This window comes from Diplotaxodon limnothrissa, linkage group LG12, assembly GCF_057381915.1.
Source record: "Diplotaxodon limnothrissa isolate DT_005_m linkage group LG12, D_limnothrissa_male_GT1.1, whole genome shotgun sequence".
NCBI lineage: Eukaryota > Metazoa > Chordata > Actinopteri > Cichliformes > Cichlidae > Diplotaxodon > Diplotaxodon limnothrissa.
The window spans coordinates 36,502,782-36,525,044 of NC_140607.1; the positions used below are offsets into that span (position 1 = coordinate 36,502,782).

Genomic DNA, 22,263 nt, shown 5'->3' on the forward strand with positions numbered 1-22,263 from the left:
TCTCATCTGCATGTAGCGGAGATGAGATTCTGAGACCACCAAACCCAACACCTTCCACCACCTCTATCCAGAAAAAGGTTCAACGAAATCAGTGACAATCAGTTTGACTTATTACTGGAAATGCAAACTAATCTCTCACTACGACTACACACAGTCACCAAGCAGCCCAACTGCCCAATACCCAATACACATGAGCTGCAGCCCCCAGATGCAGGCAAATGCCTTCTCCAAGTTCAAGGCAGGATTTATGTAGAACTTGGAGTATCAACATGGGTGAGTTATAAAAAGAATCCCAAATACAGTTGTTATGAAGATGGAAATTATTTATCGAGGCCCCAAAAGGTTGATTCTGTACACTTTGGCTGCCATGATTCAAATTATGGTTTAAATGCCACAGCTATGGCCTGCTCTTTAATATTGCTGATCATGTCTTCCTGCCAACACTTTGATGAATCCAAGACATCAGGAACTGAAACTTGTTTATGAGCAAAAAAAAGGTTCTACTAAGTATTTGATGCTTCTAAAAATAAAGTACTTGGTGAGTGTATTTTATCAAGCTCACCAAAGTGTAGAAAAAATAACTACATCACAGAATAAGAACAGCAAAAGTTTCACATTTATTATTTAAAATAGTGTTAATAATTAAATAGGGTTTATTTCTAAGTAAGAAAACACTCTATGACCTCAGAAATGAGAAGCAGCTTGCGTGACAAAGCTAATCTAGAAGGTTGTTAAAGCTCTCCTCCTTTGCTCACTAACCCACTGTGCCTCTGCTGCCTTTTGTCTTATTTGTCTGTGTGCATACGTGCATATAGGTCATATGTTACAGGGCTGCTGTAGGAGAGACCATTCATAAGAAAATTTTTGATCGTTACTTCACTTTCCATGGACGTCACTGCAGAGCTATTAAAATTCACGCTGGATGGCAAAATTAAACAAAATGATAATAAAAATGATAATAACAGCCAAGAGTCACAGTATTTCTGCACATGAAGCTGAGAAAATACCCACTGAAGGTTTTCGTCTCTATTTTATAGTCAGAAAAGGTGCCAAATTGTGTAGATTTGCCAGGATTTAGGGACTGACATCACGAGACAGGATAATTTGTCGTGTGAGACACTATTCTACTTTTATGCGTCAACTGAGCTCACATTAGTTTAAAATAGAAAAACGGTGTTACTGAGGACCTGCAGGAGCTTCTCTGATGGGATGTAGATATAGATGGGATATTATCGCAGGTCACAGGTCACAATATGATCAAAAACAAAGCTATGCATTTCATCTTAGGCAGGATGTATCATAGACCCATCTCATTTCTTTGTGTCTAGGCTGAAATAAAGCCACTGAAAACTCAACATTCGTAAAAAAATTTTTTTGAAGAAAGACAGTAAGACACAGTCTGAAATAAGGCTACAGTAGAATGTAGTTACAAAAGCAACATCTTAAAGCTTCGCCACAGCCACAGTTAAACAAAGCTACACAGTTCACACTTCCAACACTTTTTTTTCTGCGGTGGGCATTAGATTTTCACCCAAGACCCGAGAAGAAGAATGAGACTCTTCCCAAACTGGTAGGCTATATTTTTCACAAGGAGCAGAAAAGACCTGTGACACAACAACAAAAAAATTCTGCAACAAACATTTTAGGAGCTCAGTTTACATTGCTACCTGCTCAGGGTTTCGGGGTTCTCTTCGGTTCCTCAGCTGCTGTTGACCGAGAGTAACAGCTTCTGCAGTAAAACTGTACAGTCCATGCTTATATACATACATCCAAATCTCTTTAACACGTACGCTATTACAACAAAAGCTTCTCACAGGGGAAATAAATACCCAGACAAACTTTCTTTCTTTTTTTTTCTGTTTTTGAAAAAGTGAGCTGGCGACTGTCCAGAGTGTATCTTTGCACCTTTTGTCCAACTCAGCCAGGATAGGCTTGAGACCCCTAACTAACTACATAAGAAAACAATGGATGGTCCTCTATTGTTGGTGCTTTGTTTCACAAATGACACAACAGTCTATGCAGTTACTTTTTCCTGAAGACAGACTGTTGATGAGCTTCAGACTGTTTTTCAAGAGCTGCAAGCTTCACTGTATGGTCTCAATTGAAAGTACATCCAAAAATTAATTGGGTATCTGCGTGTATAATGTGCTCTCTTAGAGTATATTGTGGGCATCTAGGAGGATTAGGAAGTCTAGGTTCAAAAATGTTCCACACTATAAGATGATAGTTTGGACAAAAGCTGCTTCCTCTGCATTATCTACCAACTCTATCATATTATATCCAATTAGCTGTCCAGTGTGCACTTTAAAATCTGGTTTCCAGGCCCTTAGGTGACAGGTAAGCCTATATTTTTATTCCTTTTTATCTATGGAATGTCCTATGATCCAATAAATCAGGAGATGCTGGTTTGCATCCTATGTGGACCATTTTTTAATTGTAATTTTTTGTGTTTTATTTTATTAATTATTTTATTTTATATTATAATATATATAATATATAATTTAACAGTTATAACAATTAGAAAAAAATATAAATATTTTATAGTTATATATAATGATATTTTATTTCTATAAATATTTTAGGTGTATTTAAATTAAACTGTGTAACACAATGCTCTTTATTTCTACCACTAAAATAAAAAATATAAATGACTGGAACCCGCCTTCCTTACCTCACAGGTGAATTCTGTGCGTCGTTACAGGGCAGCTGCTTCTCCCGCCTGTTCACAGCTAAAATCATTACTTGTGTGTTTTGCTATTTTTTCTGAAGGAATTGTATTTTTCTTGGACGGTTCTTGTTATAAAAATGATCTCAAAGAATTCCGGTTTACATAAAGGTTAAACGTGATGTCGTCAACTTCCGCTTCCTGTCTGATGAGAAGCCGGTAAGGCGGTTGCCATAGCAGCGTTTTCCAATACTCACGAGCGCACACGCACACAGAAGATGGAGTACAGCAAATTCAGCCGTTTTCACGATTCTCTAACACAGTTTAAATGTTACGAGGATTACCTGGACTCAAAAGTCACGCCACTGGATCTGTTTTACTTTAAAGTGAGTGAAAAGTACAACTTTTATAAGCACTTTTATCCTACCTATCACTCCTTACACCCCGCTATTTTGTGGCATTGCGCCTCAGAGCCGCACTGACTGCACTACAATTTCTTCATCAATCTACAGCAGTGAATTTTATTAAAAAATAACCATAGTCTCTCCAAAATTACCAGGACTCCTTCAATTCGCCACGTATAAAACCTGCCTTCATTAGCTTGCTAGCACATCACCTGCTTCTGGTACGTTAGCCTCTTGGTATGTTGCTCATCTAATGTCGCTCCGGTGTGCAAAGCAAGAAAATAAATTTTACACGCTTTATGCAAATATTGGCCATTTTTAGCTACGTACTATCCCGACATTAAAAATATACTCTTAAAAATATGAAAATAACTTCATGGGTGTTTTACAAGGTGTTTACCTGTTTACCTGTGATCAACCAAACATAGTTGACAAACACTTGTCTGACTTGTGGCATATACTATACATCAAGTGTTATTTTCATCGACAGTAAATATCGTTTTAAGTTAATATCTGTTTGTTACTGCTCTCTGTTATTTTTTCTGCATTGGACTTAGTTCGCTTGTTTCATTAAAAGCAGATTTGACTTGTTGGTGTAATTTCAGTAGTTCAACGCTAGGTGGTAGTCATACCAAGGTTTAGAATAAAACCAGTAACTCTTTATATTCAGTCTGTGGTTTAAACTCTGAATTTAACAAGCAGCTATCATCACTCCAGTCTGCTTGGTTCATGCGATAAAGTAGAGAAACAGTTACTCGTATCACATGGCAGTCGTACCGTTTCAAAGCCACACAGACAGTACAACGGGCTGTATTACATTTTGTTGTTGTTGTTATTGTTGTGTTGTGCTCGCTATAGACCACAGATTATTTGCACAAGTAGCACTATTGTATATGAAATTATAATCCATCCATCCATTATCTTCCGCTAAGGTTAGGGTTAGTTATTTTCATATGTTTTTCAGGGATGAACGAAAGACTTAGGAGAAGTAGCTTTCAGGCTGTATATTATCAAACATATGTCTTTAAAAGGCCCTAAATCGCATTTGTTCTTTCTTTCATGTTGGTCTCTTAAGTTTTTCGAGCCACGTATTCTGCTAAATAAGTTGAAAATGAACCTGCCCTTTAGAAATCAGCAGTCCTGCATCCGTCCAGCAGATAGCGCCCATGCTAATGAGTTATGTGTCTGCTGCGGAATTGTTTGAACACCTGTGTCCACATTGAGAGAACAACGCCTATCTGACCTGATAATCAGCTGCAGTCAATCATTCAGATTCTTCCCTGTGTTGTGACACAGCACACTCAGCCCAGGTCATCTGGCATGTGTAGTTGTGATGAAAAGGACCAAATCTGGATAAATCCACTAATTATGAACCCATTTATCACAGATCATGTTATTCCGGTCTTCTCTCTGAAATGCCGTATATTACAAAGTGATTTCCACCTTAGCTGATTAGTGTAGATCCTGGTGTGTTCGCTCAAATCATCTGTTTGAGTGGATTTTCAGGCCAATTTTAGGACCAGCAAAGGTCTGAGACTCATTTCTGGTCAGCCACATCAAAGCTGAAGGAAAATATAACTTTTCCTCTTGGGTGCGGACACAGGCCCGGCTGCTGGGATTTTGGGTATGAGGACATGTGGCAGAAGCTTTGATCTAACAAGCCACTGGGTTTGACGGCGAGATTTGGTTTTTAGATGATGACTTTATGGCTTTGCTTTAATGACAGCAGGTTTGCAAGTGACGATCGGAATAATGTAGCTAAAAATCCCTGCTGACATACATTAATGCTCACACTTACAACAGAAATAGATCTGGAAATAGGAATGAAATCATCCTGAACCCATAAAACTAAAAATGTGGTGGTGTCGGAGAGCAGGTCATCGCTTCCATACTTTTAGGCAGGGCAGTGAAATGACACCTTTCAATCGAAAGACAAGCGTGACAAGTAAATCCTAAAAACCAGCTGAGAAAATTTCAAGTTTTATCTGTCAGTACTCTTGTGGTGATTAGTGAGTTGAGAGGCCACAATTTGTAAATTCGGCACTGCAAACGTCTGACAATATCCAGCCTTGACTGTAAAGCATGCTCCCTCTTCTTCACTGATTCTTCTTCTGTTCTCATCTCAAGCAGAAGGAGTTGGCCCTTAAGCTGGTGGAACACGGCCACAGGGGCACGGTCCTGAGCAGGGAGGAATTTGAGGAGAGGAAAGCAGCTGTGCAGGCTGCAGAGGCTGCAAAGAGCAACGCTTTCTACGACAGGAGCCGGCCAGTGTGAGTTAACTTCTCACTGACCCCACTGTGCTGTCTGAGGTGTTGTCCTTACGACTGACCAGGAGAGACAGATTCACACAAAGCACCAGTTAAATGCTAGAAGAGGTTGGGTTATATTTGGAAAATTAAATGAGGCTGTTTACAGTCCGAATGTGGTCAGAGGATTTTAAAATCAGTCACAGTGGAAAGGGGAAAAAAAAGTTACTGTTCTGTAGTTCATTATATTCACTTCTCATTTAGTGTGAAAGAATAATATTTCAGTTGAGTGATCCTCAGTCTCTTCCTTGGGTCTTTTTCTGTAGTTGCGGTTGAAGCCAGGGGGCTCCCCGTGAATCAGTTTCTGTGCTTGAGCTGTTTCCATTCCTAACCAGATCTTATATCCCGAGCCATATTTTTGTCAAAGTACCAACTTTTCTGTGTAAACAGTGTCACAGCTCACGTCAAGCAAATTTATTTGTCTTTACTGTTGGGGTGTTTCACATCGTTTCAGATTTGCAGGGGTGCATAATGAGAAGGAAAACCTAAGCTCCATCTGGTGGACTTTGATCCCTTGTTAAAGCAATAATATGTAACTATTTTCTTTTTAAAATAACAACTTCAAAATCATTTTGATGGTACACTGACTTGTAATAGGGCGAGCGGCTTCTCTTTCAACGCCTGCTCTGGCAGTATGTAACGTGGGTGAGTGGGTACAAACCTCCGAGAGAACTGTGTTGCCAAGAACACTGAGAGCGGAGCTCAGCAGATCAGCTACCGAAGACACGGTGCCCAGCAGCAGACGACTGGTGGAACAAGAGGAAGCGGCGTGCAAGAAAGCTTTAGAGGGGTAAACTGATCGGGCTTCTATAGAAGTTTAAGATTAGCGCAACCAGGTTAGCTAGTCCTGTGTTTGTTCCAGCCAAATTTTGTTCACTGTATAATAAATTATACCCGCTCCAGCTAAGATTAAACACACAAAAGGAAACAAGGAGCTATTTAGCTTTCTAATGACCAAAGCTTGGCTCAATAACAACTTGCCGGACTCAGCATTTTAGCTTGATTCGTCTTTTTCAAGTGGGCCAAGACTTGAAGTCTGGGAAAAACAGATGATGGCGGGTCTGCACATGTAGGTTGGTGCAAGAACTGCGCTGTGATTAACAACTGTTCAGTAGTAGAGAAATATATTACAGTCAAATACCCACCGCTGTGTCTTGTTTGATGTTTGGCTGCGTTAGCAAAGTCAGGCTGTACTCCAGTGTATGAACAGGGATTATTTATTATATATACTGTTTTTTTTTTCTTTTTTCTTAGACATAAGCGCCATCTGTTGGGTTAGCTTACTGTTGTTTTTACACATATCTTGACAGATACGGTAGTAGAATTAAAACTTCCACAAGGAAAGAGCTTTTTAAAACCTTATGTTGGCACCAAACCTTTAGTTTTTTAATTTTGGGGCGATCGTGGCTCAAGAGTTGGCAGTTCGCCTTGTAATCGGAAGGTTGCCTGTTCGAGCCCCGGCTCCAACAGTCTTGGTCGTTGTGTCCTTGGGCAAGACACTTCACCTGTTGCCTACTGGTGGTGGTCAGAGGTGGCGCCAGTGTCCGGCAGCCTCGCCTCTGTCAGTATTTCTGTTATTTCTGATTGCTTTCAGACAAAAAAAATACCAGGGCCAATGTTATAAGGGATCGTTAGCTATTTTTAGCCATAGCACAAACCGCTGGCATGCAATGATATTCTTTAATTTTGCAATGCTCTAATCTATAAAATCAAGTTAAGACTAAGGGATTTTTTTTCTCCAATTTACGTAGTATCAAAACTTCAGCAAGAGTTTGAGATGTCACTTGAGAAAGCATCATGTTAAACACAAACGAAATCAGCAGAAAATGCATATACAAACTTATCACAGTGTTTTCAAGTGTCAAGAACTGAAGCGAGAAGTATAATCAGAAATTCAAAGAGAGCCACACAGTGCAGCACCAGTCTGGCAGAGGTAGGAAGCAAAGATTTGAACGACTGGGGGAAAAAAGTGAGAGATGTGTCTAAAGACCCAAGAACATCTGCCAAGACACTAAATTACTTAGCCAAGTTGTAAATTGTAGTCTCAAAGGAGACAATCATTGGCACCCTGCACAGTAAAAAAAAACAAAACAACTCCACTTCTGCAAAAGAGATGCCTTCAAGCCAGACTGAAGTATGCTAAGGACAACCTGAAGACAGATTATATATACTGGAAGTCTGTCCTTTGGTCAGATGAGGTGAAACTAGAGCTCTTTGACCCCAGAGACAATGTTTACATTTGGAGAAAGAAGGAAGAGATGTACAACCCAAAGGACACCATCCTCACAGTGAAACGCTGTAGAGATGCTCAAGTGTGCCTGGAACACCTTGAATTCTGTCAGGGTGGAAGGAATCGTGAAGAAAGAAGGATTCTGAAAGAAAAACTCAAGCAGTCAGTAGCAAATGAGTGAGAATGTCACTCCCTCCAGAAGACCAAAGTTAAAGTTACTGACCGGCTTGCACAAAGCCCTGATTTAAATCCCATTGCAAATTTGTGGGGTGAACTGAAGACCAAGGTCCATGCCAGAAGATCATCAAATGTTGAGGAGCTTGAGAGATTTGCCAAAGAAGAATGGATTTGCTCAGGAGGCGTGTTTGAGAGACTTGTCAAAAACTGCAATAAATGACTGCAGGCTGTTATTCAACAAAAAGGATTCACACTTGAGTATAAGCATCAGGGGGGTAATAATTTTAACCCTGCTAATTCTTGGTTTTTCTGAAAAAGAAATCTTCATTGGGGGGCTAATAATTTTGTCCTCATCTGTAAAAAAAAAAATACAAATGAAGCAAGCAGTAACTTGACTTTGTCTGATATCAACTGAAAAATTATTATGTTGACATAGACTTACTGTTTTTGAACCGCAACTGTATATGAGTCATGTTTTGTTTTGTTTTTTAATTTATGCATCATAGGTCACTATATCGTTTAGATTCTCCCTGTGGCTATGAGACACAATTTCTGTCTTCCTGAATGAACCATGTGTTGGAAAGGAAATGCATTTTTGGCAGAAGTTCTGCACTGTTAATAAAAGCCTGACAGGTTGTAAAATTAGATTTTTTTTTCCTTATAGCTCTGATTTGCATGGCTGCATTTTTTTTAGCACTTTATATTATTTTAAAAAGACAGAGAAAATGAGACCAGCTCATCAACTTCACATCCTCTGACTTTTGTTTGAACAAGGTCTCCCTGTCTGTTTAAATTTAGATATAAAAAAGAATCTTAACAAAAATAAGCCAAAACTACAAACTGAAGTCCTCTATATACTGCCCGGGATAGTGATCACACAGATATTTGATAAAGCCAAGTGTTTGTGGTGTCTACTTTGATGACAAGCCAGACAGGTAACATCATATATACACACACACACACACACACACACACACACACACACACACACACACACACACGAGTATCCAAACATTTACCTGCTAGGTGTTGAATTTGATTGAACCCTCAGATGGTTATCCAAACGTGCAGATGTCTCGTCGTTCCCCCTCCCCATGGCCCCCTAAACATCAGTGACACTCGTGAAATGGGAGCCTCCACACCTGCAGTTACAGTGATATTAGGGCACAAAGCCTTTCATCTTGTCCCAACAGGATCCACGGAAATGTTGTACTGGAACATTGGGATGTTATACACACAGTAGTCTGTTCCCTTTCCAAGAGCTACATCCATGAAACCGTTTCCAAAGGCTGTGATCATATTTGTAAGCTCTTAACAGTGTTTGGACTACAGAATTGGATTCTTCACATTATCCAATCAGACCGATTTTAAATGAATACTCCAAGGACGATTGATCTTTGTAAAAGCTTTTGTTTTTAAGCGGCTCTGAGAGATTTCTAGCTTGCTTCTTCTTAGAGGACAGCAGCTGTTGTCAGCTTGGATTTACAACACTTAGAATGGATTATGTCCCGTAGTCACCGTGGAAAAAAACCCATCTCCCTGTCCATGAAGTGTTCTTAAAGGATTCATTCAGCATAATCAGCTTCTCAGCTGTTGATTCATATGTTGACTGTGTTTCAAACAACTGTCTCTTCTTTCTTTTCTTTTTTTGTAAGAGCTTTGAGAGCAAAAGGAGGCAAGGAGGAGCTTATATTGTAAAGTTGACCGTACTGTCACCCATTAGTTTGCTTGAAGGCTTGAGTCAGCAAGCCTTCTGCGTTTTGGCTATTGCCATCTTGTTTATTTTAAACCAGGTGTCACGTCAGAGTTGACATAAACTCATAAATTCAGCTGGAAAATGGTTACTGGGTACTTATGGTTAGACTTCTTTTACCACCACAGAAGTTTCCTGATGTTGTGCATTAGAATGTACTGCCCAACATCCACACTTCTGCATTGGCTTCACTTTTTTTTCAAAGGTTTAGAGAGTACTTTGTTCATTTAGGTCCCAGTTACAAAGGCCTTGAGACTGGTCAGCAACCGTCTGGTAACCACTGGTTGCTAGGACAAAATGTGTATTCCCAAACCAGTAGTTGATTGGCTGCTGGAGAATTCTGTCTGTTTCCAGGTGAACTTGGTCGCAATGAGGGTGCTACACAAAAAGCACTCCTTGTGATTGCTTCGGTTGTTCGCAGATTTCTGCAGTTGCACAGAAGACTGATCTGCAAACACTCATTGTTTACTCTCTTTACTCTCTTTGCTTACCTCTAATGAAACATGGAGAAGTGTGATGCAGTATGCAAACATTTACTTTCAAAGTTGTCTTACACCAAATGTGTTGTTGCTGCATTCAGCATATTTCAGTAGGTGCAACTTTTACTTTAAATGTGAGCATTCAAATTTCTGGTTTGCAACACACTATTTCAAGTTTCACTACTTTTTGGCGAGGTGTTTGCGAGTGTTGGCAGACTTGTGATTGCAGCAACATGCTAGCAACCAAAGTAATCGCAATGTTGTTTTTGGCACATTTTATACCAAGTTGAGCAATCAGTTACACACTAGCGACTGTCTGCAATCTCCAGCAATCACTTGGTCCAACTGGTCATGGAATACAAACTTTTACACACACATACACACAACTGCCTCTGTAAATAATGGGCCATAGCTGAAATACGCCTCACTCATACATTTTATGCCATATTTTTCTGAGCTGACTTAACTCTAGCAAATGATTTTTTTTTTAATCCCGTCAAAGGTATTTAACAGACGTGTTACATTATTTCAAAAAGAAAACTCTCCATGTGGGATCTGATTCTGTTCTCTGTCAGTGATAGCTTATAGCAACGTTAATGTTAATTTTATTGCATTAAATGTAATCCTTAAATAATCATCTGCTGTATCAGCTGTCTTTGAAGTTTTCTCACACTTTTATTAGTCAGTGTCTGACCCACTCCGGTGCCAACAACCTATAGCTGACTGAGCACCTTTTCACCCCCCTCACGTATGTCTTTTGAACTGATTAACAGCTTTCATAGCTTTCCCACACTTGGAAATTTGACATCCTGTAAAAGACCTTGACATGACAGAAAAAGAGCTGTACATCATTTACAAACTTTCCCCATCAAAGTTGCACGTCTGAGCTGCGTCCCCCTCTCTGTCTAAATGCAGATTTCTCTTTCCTCTGTGGTTTTTCTGATTGGATTTCCACCACACAGACCCCTTGACCTCCTGTTGTGGTCAGATTGTGAAAACATGGGCCCCAGGATGCAAAGTACCACCTGCAATGTGGCTGAACACAATCAGTACAAGGCTCTGAAAAACGACTTTGGCAACAAAGACTGGCAGCAGCACGGTAAACAGAATAAATGTAGTTGTTGGCTGAAAAAGAAATTGTTTTTCCGTATTTTCAACAAATCACTTCTGTTTGCTTCAAACATGTGTTCTTTCCTAAAGATTTCTGCACCTGCATGCTTCTCTCATGGCACTTGGTAGCCATGCTGTTTTGGGAATGCCTTTTGCCTTCTCTGCAGGCTTTAACCTATGTCTCCCAAGGCATGTCTTTTTTCACAGTTCTGTCACTACTCTGTTTTCTCCCCCCTTCCTTTCTCTTCTCTTCAGCCTCCCTGGGCTCTTTTGGAGACCTTTAGTGCCTGCAGGTGTATAAATAGAGCTGTTTTCAATTAAGGCCTAACCTCAACTATAGCGTGCATCTGATCAATGAATGCCCCTGCACCTGTGGTAATAAAATACCAGGGGAGTGGAGATAGTGCAGTGAATGCTAATCAGATGTTGCCCTGTTGTTGCCCTGTCTCATTTTTTAGAACAACAGGCTCCTCCTGACTGCTTGGCTGTGAAAGAGGGGGGCTTTGCCAACACATCACAAAAAAGACTGAACAAAAGAGCTGCTGCTCTCATCAGACATAAATGAAATTCAATATGTGATTTGGAAAAGGAAACTTGGATGAATGGGATGCTTAGTGAGCTGTATGGATGTTTGGCTTGGGGGAAACCAAAGGCGTTATCAGAATTTGCAAATAGTTTTAGTCTCCTGGCTTCGATTGGTGGTTCCATTTTTTGATGTTAAAATAGATTTGTTAAAGGGAAAGTTTCCCACAAGATCAAATGTACGTATTTTGTCTCTGGTATGTAGTGTTATTTCTCCATTTATATAGATTATTTGGTTGTCAGTTGCTTAGTTTTGGAGATAACTGACTTGAATCTTGAATATAAGGGATCTAAATGGCAAACATGTCCCTGTGCAGAAGTAAACATGATCTAACCACGATGCATGGCTGTCAGATTATTTCATTTATATCTCTGGCTTCATAGATTTTGAAAAAAAGATAGTGAACAACAACTTATTGAAGTTCCAAAAGAAACTTCTCTTTGTAAATGTAGAAATCTTTTTAAAGTAGGCTTCCTTGAACTCTGTGCTGGTGACTGAGTTGGGCTTTTAGGGAGAGGCAAATGCACTCCTCTGTAAAGGAAATGGGTGTGCTTGATTTTATGACATGAAATAAAAGAGAGCTTTGCAGTGGAAACGAATGCAAAAAGCAATATTTTTATCCCAAATGTCTTGTTTTCTTTATATTGGAAGTTATGGTTAATTAAATTAAAATCAGATGAATAGCCCAGCCCTACCCCTTACTGTACCTCTCACCATGTGAAGGCAAGTAAAGAAGCTCCAACATGAAGCTGCTAACAAGATTTGTAGATACTTTTTTTGTGTGCTTTCTGGAGAGAGACATTTGTGCTGAATTTGTATTCTTAATCCAGTTCACGCCAAAAGGAACTATTATAGCGAAGCTGGCCTTTTAAGATCCTATCCAAATAGTTCAGTTAATGAATATGTAGTGTTGTGTTCTTTATCAAATATTCGTACTCATATCATCAACCTGCTGCACTTTGGAAACTGCTTTGTGTTTAATGTGTGCAGAATACATCCATGTCTGGGGTCTTAGTGTTGCATTTTGCATCAGGCAGGACTAACATTTGACATAAATTCAGAGACAAACAAGAGGAGCAGCAGAGCGCTGCTGAACAGACGTGAGGCCTCGGTTTCCCTCCGCTCTGGCTCTGACTCGGGCTCAGAAGTCCATGTCAGCATATGTCCTGACCTCGCGTGCTCACGGCAGTCCTGCGAGGTTTCCATCAGGCTCCCCGCGATCTTCCTACAGTCCAAACCACAGCCACGCTCATTGTCCATTGTGCTGCTACGTTTTTACAGTCTGCCTCAAGAATTCTGCGCTCTCTAACTCTCTACTCTATATTAAAAGTGAGCTATCATTTGTGGTGCCAAGTAAAACCAGTGCCACGAACACGCACACTGCACATTTCACTGCGGATCCAACCTCCAGATACTTAGCAAAAATAAGTTTGTGTATGTGACTGACATGAGAAGCCTCACAAAGCTGATCCCAAACTCTCTCTTTTTTTTTTAAGAGAGCCAAACCCCCCGCCACTCTCCTCCACTGCTACTCTGGTGAGGGCCCTTGGGCGACGAGGTTTTGCAGTCTCTATTACATGTGCTGTCAAGCCAATTGCCTTGCTTGCACTTTGTGATTTTGGACGGGTGTGTAAATTTGGAGCTCTCCACTGCAAGAGCTGTCCAGAGACAGACATCCTGCAAGGCTTAAGCTTGCCACCACATCCCTTCATGCACCTCACAAATGAAAATATATGCCACTTTTTAACCAGCTGGTGCAAAAGATAATAAATAACAAGCTGTCATTTGACCGAAATGTTTCCACATTTTCTTTTCGTGTATCATATTAATGATTAATAAAACAGATGTACCTGCTTACTGCTACTTGTAACACAGTGCATCAAAGTGTTGTCACTCGCTTGCTTTCCTGGAGTTTTCCAAACAAGCCAAATTTTAACAATAATACTCTGAGAGTATTTAGTGTTTTACATATATTTCCATTAGTGTCCATGTCAACATTTGCAAAAGAGATGACGGCAAATTTTAAATTCTGTAACTTTAATATCCTAACACATTGCTGTTGTAGTTTAAAAAATAGAGTGAAGCATAGGAAAAGTTTAGCTACCTTAAATAAATATATAGTTATATTTAAAACAATACTTTTATTATTCTGTGCAAACAAATTGCTTTAAAGCTATAGAAAACAGTGATTCAGTCTCTGGTGATTCATAATATCTGACTCATAATATAGCTTAGCGGCCCTAATGATGTATACAAGTAGTTTTCTACATCATAAGGTCTTAGTATTTATGTATGCTATAGTTGGTGGAGTATTGTTATGGATTCATCAGGCAAGATCTGATGGAATTGCTTTAGTTTCCATCCATCCATCCATCCATCCATCTATCCATCCGCAGCTTGTTTGTGTCTGGGTCATAGGATTAGCAGTTTAAGCAAAGACTAATGGAGTGTCTAATTGTTTTAATTCAGTTTAGAAGATAAGCAAACTTAAATACCAGCTCCTGAGTAGTTACACTGCTAAATAAGAAGAAATTAAAAATAGAGCTCTGCAGGCTCCATTGTGGCACTGCTTTGCTTGAGTCAGTGCTAGCATGTCTACATATTGAAGCTCTCCACTGCCACTTGGAGGCACTGCCAAAGCATCAAGCAGCTGAAGTTCTACTCTTAATTATGTTTGTGTTGGTTGTGTTACAGAGAAGACGAAGAGTTTCTTAGAAATAGTCTACTTGCTTGTTGGTGTGATTCCTATTATCCTTCTCTTTGGGTAGTTTCAGTAGAAGTGCAAATGGACACCAACACAGGACCATAAATCTGCTGTAAAAAAGTTGGTGCTAAGGAAATTCTTCACTAATCAGCAGCTGAAATTGGTTGAAAAATAGTTTTAAATGATTTCATATGTGTTGCTTTGGATTACAGTGTAAGCTAATAAGCTGATGAGGAAGAAACCACATTGCTGACATGTGCACTGCAGAAAGTCATTCAAGGATGAGAGCTCGCCCTCTCATTTTAGGACTAACAATTGGGTAGATTTTCCAAAACTTTCACGTTTCCTGTTGCTCTCTTTAAATCTACACATCGGATTCAAATTCAAAACATGGATTTGAATCATTGTAGTCTTACTCTTTTTCTGTTGTTGTTTGGAGGACATTATCCTTCACTGATTACAGAGGATTTGCTTTGTATGTTTCCCAAATGGAATACATCTTAATATGAGCTCCGCTGAAAAGAAATGACAATGACTCCTTTGATCCACATTTAGAAACAAGTACTTTTTAGGCAGGCGGTACACAATATGTAACCCCCACAACTCCGAAAGCCAAGGTGGCCACAGTATACAAAGAAAAGTCAGGTATAATATCATGTATGCCACATGTGTAACTGATACATTCAGCTCATTGTAATCAGAGGTGACAGAGGATTTTATAAACCCCCCCAAAATAAAGTAAATTGTCATGCTGTGTGGAATTTCCCTTGACGTCCACCAGCCCAAAATAATATTTTCCATAAGATTCATTTTCCCAATCATGCCGAGGAAAAATATTCTGGTACAGTATGTGTTGTTTCTAAAGAAATCACTGTACTATTGAAAGTTCCCATCTGTTACACTGTTGAAAGCTGCAGGCTAATGAAATCTTCAATCTGCTAATCTTTCCTAAGAATAAAATAAGGAATTATTCTATAGCACCACATCTGTTACCTGTCATTGGATCAAATTCTCGTCCAGTGGCTGCATATTTATTTGCAAACCAGTGATTCCAAATTAAGGTGGAATGCTACTCCACTTTTCCAGAAAGAACTTTTTAATGACAGTCAATGGTGGGAAATATTTCCTGTAGCAACTTTTCACACATGAAAGACAGTTAGCTGTAGATCAAATTTATTGAGTGTGATAAAATTTCACAAGCCTAGAATAAAACAAAACAAATGTTATAAAATCAATAAAAATTAGGATTCAAAGTTTTTTTTAAGAATAGAGTCATTATTTTAAAAAATAGGACGTAAAGAAAATATACTGAAGGGAAAGATATGGGCTTTAACCAATTAATTTAAGCATGTTACAGTATTCTTGGTCTTATCTTAAACTATCGTATCTTCTGTTAAAAATGACAAATTATTTGTGGATGTCATCACTTACAGTATATTATTTTCCCAGAAAACTTGTTTGGTTTTTTTTCTCATCCTGTCAGCTCCGAAGTCCACTTATTTAAGTTTCTTCTGTCAGACTTTCTGCTGTTTTCTTGCATTAGACGTACTCTCTTACAATGCTGTTACCATTTTCTCCACTTGAGCTAGAGGTAAACATGTTTTCCTAAATAAAGAAATGGGTGCAGGGCAGTATATGGGTAGCATGTTCATGCTACTGCAGATGCCTGTTGGTTTTGATTTGCTAGCTTGCGTATAGTGGAAAGAACAAAATAGGCCAGTGCACAACTTCATGAATCTGACAGTAATTTTGTGTATCTGCTTGTTTTTTGCAGGGTATGAACCTTTTTATTTAAATTATTTGGTGGTCCAAACTACAGCATATTTTAGTGGTAAAAAAAAAAGTCTCACTGTGTATCTCTAGTGGGTGAGTGAGAGTGAGTGAGTGGACTGAATGAGCGTGTGTCCATGGCTGGGCTTGTGTTTGGGGCTTCCTGAGCCTTGGCCCCTGTGGGACATAGTCCCTGCTGGACTTTTCTGCCCCTCCCCCGGATACAGATGCTTGTTGGTTCCGGGGTACGTAACTGGCCCATTAAGGCGGGGGGGGGGGGGGTTCTCTGCCGGGTGCTGTGTGGTTCTTGGGCACCTGGGGCCCTTGAATCGTACCAGGGTGCCCGTTGCCTCTGGTTCTCTAGGACTCTCACCCTTTGGCCTTGGGCTCCCCATCTGGGGCCTACCTCCTTCTCTTGCTTGGATGAACGCACGGATGTGTGGTCTCAGGTCTTTGGTACTCCTGGGGGCTGTGGTTGGCGTGGTTGTCCTGTTTCCATCTCTGTCTGCCTCTGGCCTTGGGTTTGGGGGCAGGCTCCCACCCTTATCAAGTACATTTGTGACAAAGACATACATAGACTCACACTCTCTCTCTCTTTCTCTCACATTCACACTCACACTATAAGAACATTGCTGATTTACGTATGTGTGTATTTTCCAGTTTTTGGGTTCCAGGTGCTGTTTGTTTGCTAAGGCCAAGCTGTATGAGAAATTATATATAAGAATCTATAATTGTAATGCAGCTGACAAAGCTCCAGAAAATACAGAATTACGGGATGACAGAATAAGATCCGACTGTTTTCTGTTGTTTTAACAAACAACATGGACTGTCAGATTTGTTTTTGTACAATCAAACAGTATACATAATCAAATGCTCTTTCCAAAAAGATATTAGAAATATGAAAACATGAATTCTCCAGTGCATCCAATAAGATTAGTCAGTGTATACTAATGAGAATAAATAGTGTAAAAACAACAGTTTAAGAACCTTGCAGCTCAGGAAGAAGCCGTCTGGGTTTTGGTATGCAGTGCAGTGGTGTGTTTACACATATATAAACACACTTGGAAGATATTGGTTATGCAGTAACAGCTGTTCACCCCCAGCAGAGGTGAACTAAACATTACATAAACTCCAGTTTGTAACACAGCGACCAGGAGTTTTTGTTGAGTTTCTGATTGTGTCATATTTTCATGTATTTCATAATTTATTGAGTTGCAGTCAAGTTAACAGGAAACCCTGTTAACTTCATGGCAGGTGTTGTCGTTGCTTTTACTGAACACTGCAATGCAACATCTGGAGGGTGTGGTTGTTATGAGATGCTGTCAGTAGGTAGTGTTGCACGATATTCGCTCTGGATGTGTTTTTCTTTCTGTTTCATGCTTTAGGATTGCTAGCTATTTAAAAAAAACAAAACATTTTTGCCCACATATGCATTTTCTACTGCATACTGTTTTAGCTACTTTCTCACTTATTTAAATGGACTTACAAACTAGCATTTCAGTGTCAGAACCACAACTAAATGAACTTCAAAAAATGTTTATCAATCTTTGATGCAAAAGGCTCATTAAAAAAAATACAAAGAAAGAACGCTAGCAGTGAGCTCTTGCACAGACATGTCATTGGAATGGTGGTAAAGATCAACGTGACTGCACACTTGTGTCATCAAGCCAGCTACACCAGCCGTGCCAGGTTACAAAAATAAAGAATAAAACAAAACTGCAATGTCATCTAAAAGACTTGTGCACAGTTAAATTCATTCAGGTATATATAATAATATTAAGTGCATAGAATTGGTAGATGGCTTGAGCTGTTTTCCTAACAAGAGATAAAGTTACAACTGTAAAATGGTCAAAGTTGTAAAGTCCCGACTGTGGGCATTACACACTGCTGTGCAGTGTTTGGCATCCGATAAGCCTTTTAACGCCGCTAAGGCCACTACTTCAACTGGACTTCCTGGATCATATTTCGTTGTCTCACTGGTACCTTAAACCGCACCACCACTAACCCAGCCCCCTGCAGTGTTTTAATCCAGCCCCGTTTAATCGGTGTCTTTTTAATAATAAGAGTTCTTGTTAGGAAAATTTGTACAAGCAAAGTAGTGTTTTCGTTTTGGCGAGCAAGGTCTTAAAAGATTTTGAAATCCCAACTCAGGAAAAACTGTCCAAGTGTTAAAGACGCAGATACGCTGACACTTGCATAGCGTCCAAAATTAGATTTATGATGTTTTCTAGCCTTTCCCCCTTTGAACTGGCACACCAACACATATTCTTTGCAAAAGTAATTTCATATCTGCCGTACAAATGCTCTTAGACAGATTTATTTTTTTCACAAAGCCAGATAATAACTGCTCACCTCCTCCCTCATTTCTTTTCTTTGAATTCCATGGACCACCTGCATGACCACAATCCAAAAACAAGACACTGGGGGCACATGGGTGGATCACTGTGAGAGTAATGCCTAGTCATTAGCCACTAATCAGCATCATTTAATAGTGAAATTCTTGTTATTCCTAAATGAGGCTTGATAAGAAATTTGTTAATTGACAGGAAACTCAAAATCTCAGCGGTCCGGTCCATATGCTTTACTGAAGTCTTACTTACTGAAGTCTCCGTGACTGTGTGTGTTGCTTTAGCTACTGGATGGGGTAACCCCAGTCACTTGCCTCCGCAACACCTGTGTTTACTTTGGGGCCTCAGTCCCCATGACCCAGCAGCAATCCTTCACTCACTCAGAAGATGAAGTGAGCTTCTAGCCTCCAAGTATGTGCTGTCCATGCACTTTTACCACTGTGTGATTCCTCTAAGACTTTCATTATGGGGTACTGGCCAAATGACTAGTATAAATTACAATCTTGGTCCAAATTCTAGTAAAGTTAAACATTTAGATTCTGTTCTGTTTTACTGTAATGTCAAGTTAATCTAAGAGCAGAAACTGCCTGTTTGTCTGTGCTTGTTGTGGATGTTAAGGCTTTCTTAAAGTGCTTTGGGAATGGAAAGTGAATTTGAGGAGCCATTAATGTAGAATATAACTGAACCTGTCTGCTCTTTGGACAGTGAAGCAGACAGAACTGGATTCAAGATGGAAGAAACAGATTTATTACCAACTCACAGGTGTCTGCAGGAACGTTTGGGATCATTACTTCCTTTCACATTGCCTGTAAAGATCCAAGTACTGAACCTCAGTACACTGTTTGGTTCTGTTATGTGTCAAATATACCTACTAAAAGAATTGACCGCATATTCAGTCAGATCCTTAATTGAGAAAGATTCAGTGACTCCTCCTACAAAAGTAAAAATTATACCTAATTTAAATTTGGTGAGTGTCCCCTTTGAGGTTTTTTAGCAATTTTTATTCACACAGAAGGCAAACATCTGCCTTTGTGTCCCAAATTTCATGCTGACGCTGTGGTTTGAAATCTATTCCTCACAACCAGGTAATTCTCTCCGTGCTCATAGCACGTTTTTCGGCCACACCAGCACAGATAACCAGCAGAATGAGATGTGCCTTTGTCTGCTTTCCCAAGATCCAAATCAAGTTAAAGGTGCTGCTTCGGCAAAATGAAGACCAGCTCACATCACAGATAAAATATAGCGCACAAGTGCCCAGAAAACATTTTGACACTGAGTAACTGTTGACTGGAAGTATTTTCTAAATATCCAGTCTTGGTTAAAAGTTCCAAATTGGTTGATGAGCCCATGTCAAGAGGTGGTTCGGTGCAGATTAGTAAGAATTTTCTGTTGGATCTAAAACTTGACACCCATATAAGCACTAATATTAAAGAATTGAAAATAACACCCAGGTATTATTTTTAGTTATTTTAATAGATAGAACTTTATTAATCGCTCAGGTAGATTCCTCCGGGAAATTCAGTTTCCAGTAGCAGAACACGGAAACAAATGTTTCTTTTATTGTTGTAATCCTAATATGTTTGCCTAGGTCTCTCTTGTAAATGAGACATTAAGTCTCAGTGGAACTAATAAAATCAAACCCACAAAAATACATATAGCTACATGGTACAGACCATCCAAGAAGTTCTGCTCACTCCAAGTGAGTGAAATTCTGCCATTTTATTAGTGAGTTACTTAGCAATGGTTAGCATGTGCGTCTGTGCATTCAACCCATTCCATTTATAAATTCAGATTTGCTAACCAATCCGTATGGCGTTAGCGCGCCGCCATCTCGTCCAAATACTTTCACTCCTTGCAAAAAAATAAAAAATAATGGCAAAAAAGCTTACTTTGGTCTGTTTAACTAACTAAAGAAGAAAGAACAGTTTGTTTGGTCTGTTTAACTAAATATTTTCTGAGTTGATTAACGACCATTTTTAATGGATCAATTTGTCCCACAATGCACTGTTGGGAAATGGGCTTTGATGATATCATTACAAATGAAGATGAAACTGCATAAATATAAAGTTGAATTTAGGTGAAAAAATATTAAAAATCTTCATAGTTCAGTTCCACGTTATAAGTGAAATACTTAACTCAACACTACTTGAAAAATTGGGCATAATGCACTCATGGGAAATCTGTCGAGAATTTCAGATTTTGTTTGTGTTCATCACTGTTCCAGAAAGCTGAAGTAACACCGGAGTTGCACGTTCTACTTTATTGTAGCTTATTTAAAGGCTGTTCTGCTTCTTCTTCTTTTTTTTTTTTTAATTTACATTCTTTCTTCTTCATGTTTTACCACAACTGAGAAGTCACCAATGGCCTGTTTACTGCCTTTAAGATGTTAACTTGGTGTGGGTCTGATGAATGTTTTGCACAGTCGCTTCTGGATGCGTGCCAAAGTTCTGCTGCTCATACTGCAGTGTTAACTGTTCAAATATTAGTGCCAGTGTTTTTTCAGGTGTGGATACGTTTGTGTGCGCCAGAAACAAGTCTCCATGGAAACAGGCTGGCCTAAGTGTAAAAAGTAAAACGTCATTGAACTCAGATATGATTAATAGCATCTTGCTGGAACGTTCTGCTGATTTTTGTACATTTAAGATGTATTTTAGAATAAAAACCCCTACTTATTAACAACTTAATTTGATACCTTCCGTTAAGAATTTATATGTGGAAGCGTTCTCAGAGCTAGATAAGCTTTGGTGAAGTGCTGTGGATGACATACTAGATGCTGGCTTGAGTCTGCGGGATTATACTTGCAAATTGAAAGGAAAGTCATGCAGACAGAGAGCGGAAATATCTCTCTTCTACAGTGTCAAAGGAGATAAAAAACAAATCAATGGCCAATTTTTAATTCACTTTTTCTTTATAATGTTTGATTATTTGCTCATGTTAGAGCAGAAGGGGTTCAGACTGCCCTGTAGCAACACGAAGGTGAAAAGCTTCCATTAAGAACCTTTAAGGCTTCATGTGACTTTTTTTCAGGTTAAGAGAAACATTTCAAACCGTTTGAGTGTTGTCTTTTCCAGGACACTGGCAAGTGCAGGAAAAGAACTCAAAGATAACTTCCTGAAAGCCCTGGCAGAGCGAGAGGAGGCCAACCGCAGTGGGAAAATGACTGTGAGTACATTATTACAGCACTCCAATTGCTACGTAATGGGATTCCCCTCAAATATTTCTGCAATTCCATTAGGATGGGAACAAAATCCATACTGTGTCAAGTTGAGTGGAAATGCCCTCCCCAGTTCCTTCCCAAATACCATGAGACCCGGCTGCCTACCCGTTTCTGATCCATAAAACTTTGTTTACAAAAACTCAAACTACCTGGTCCCAAGTTTGCTTTTTGGGTTGAACCACTAAGATCGTTTCTAAGGGGGCCTCACCTGTGGGGCTGTGGTGCCGACTTGAAGTTATATAAGCTTTTAGGGGAACACGCTCAGCTCAGTATTTCATCTGGCATTGCACAATAAAATGGAATGATTAGTCTTGCTAGTGAAGTGAGCGAAGCCCTACCCAGACCTGCTGTTTTAATGTCCTTTTGCAGATAACCAGTAAATTTAGTCTTGGACTAAAGTGGGCCTTGGAGAACCTTTCACCTGTAAAGATTATCCCGAGATTGTTACTTTATGTGTACTAATCACACCGAGTTTAAGGCCCAGATGTATTGTTAGTCAAATGCGATGGAAATGAAG

At 39.5% G+C, this 22,263-nt stretch overlaps 1 protein-coding gene across 1 annotated transcript in view; it reads left to right on the top strand.

Annotated features, from left to right (window-relative positions):
* Positions 1-2,943: 2,943 nt before the first annotated feature.
* The window catches only part of cfap299 (cilia and flagella associated protein 299), a 75,983-nt gene continuing 56,663 nt past the window's right edge, over positions 2,944-22,263 (top strand). Inside the window, exons 1-3 of the mRNA XM_085366906.1 lie at positions 2,944-3,051; positions 5,197-5,339; positions 21,601-21,691. Of these exons, the coding sequence (XP_085223032.1) occupies positions 2,944-3,051; positions 5,197-5,339; positions 21,601-21,691 (342 nt within the window). The remainder of the gene's footprint in view (positions 3,052-5,196; positions 5,340-21,600; positions 21,692-22,263) is intronic.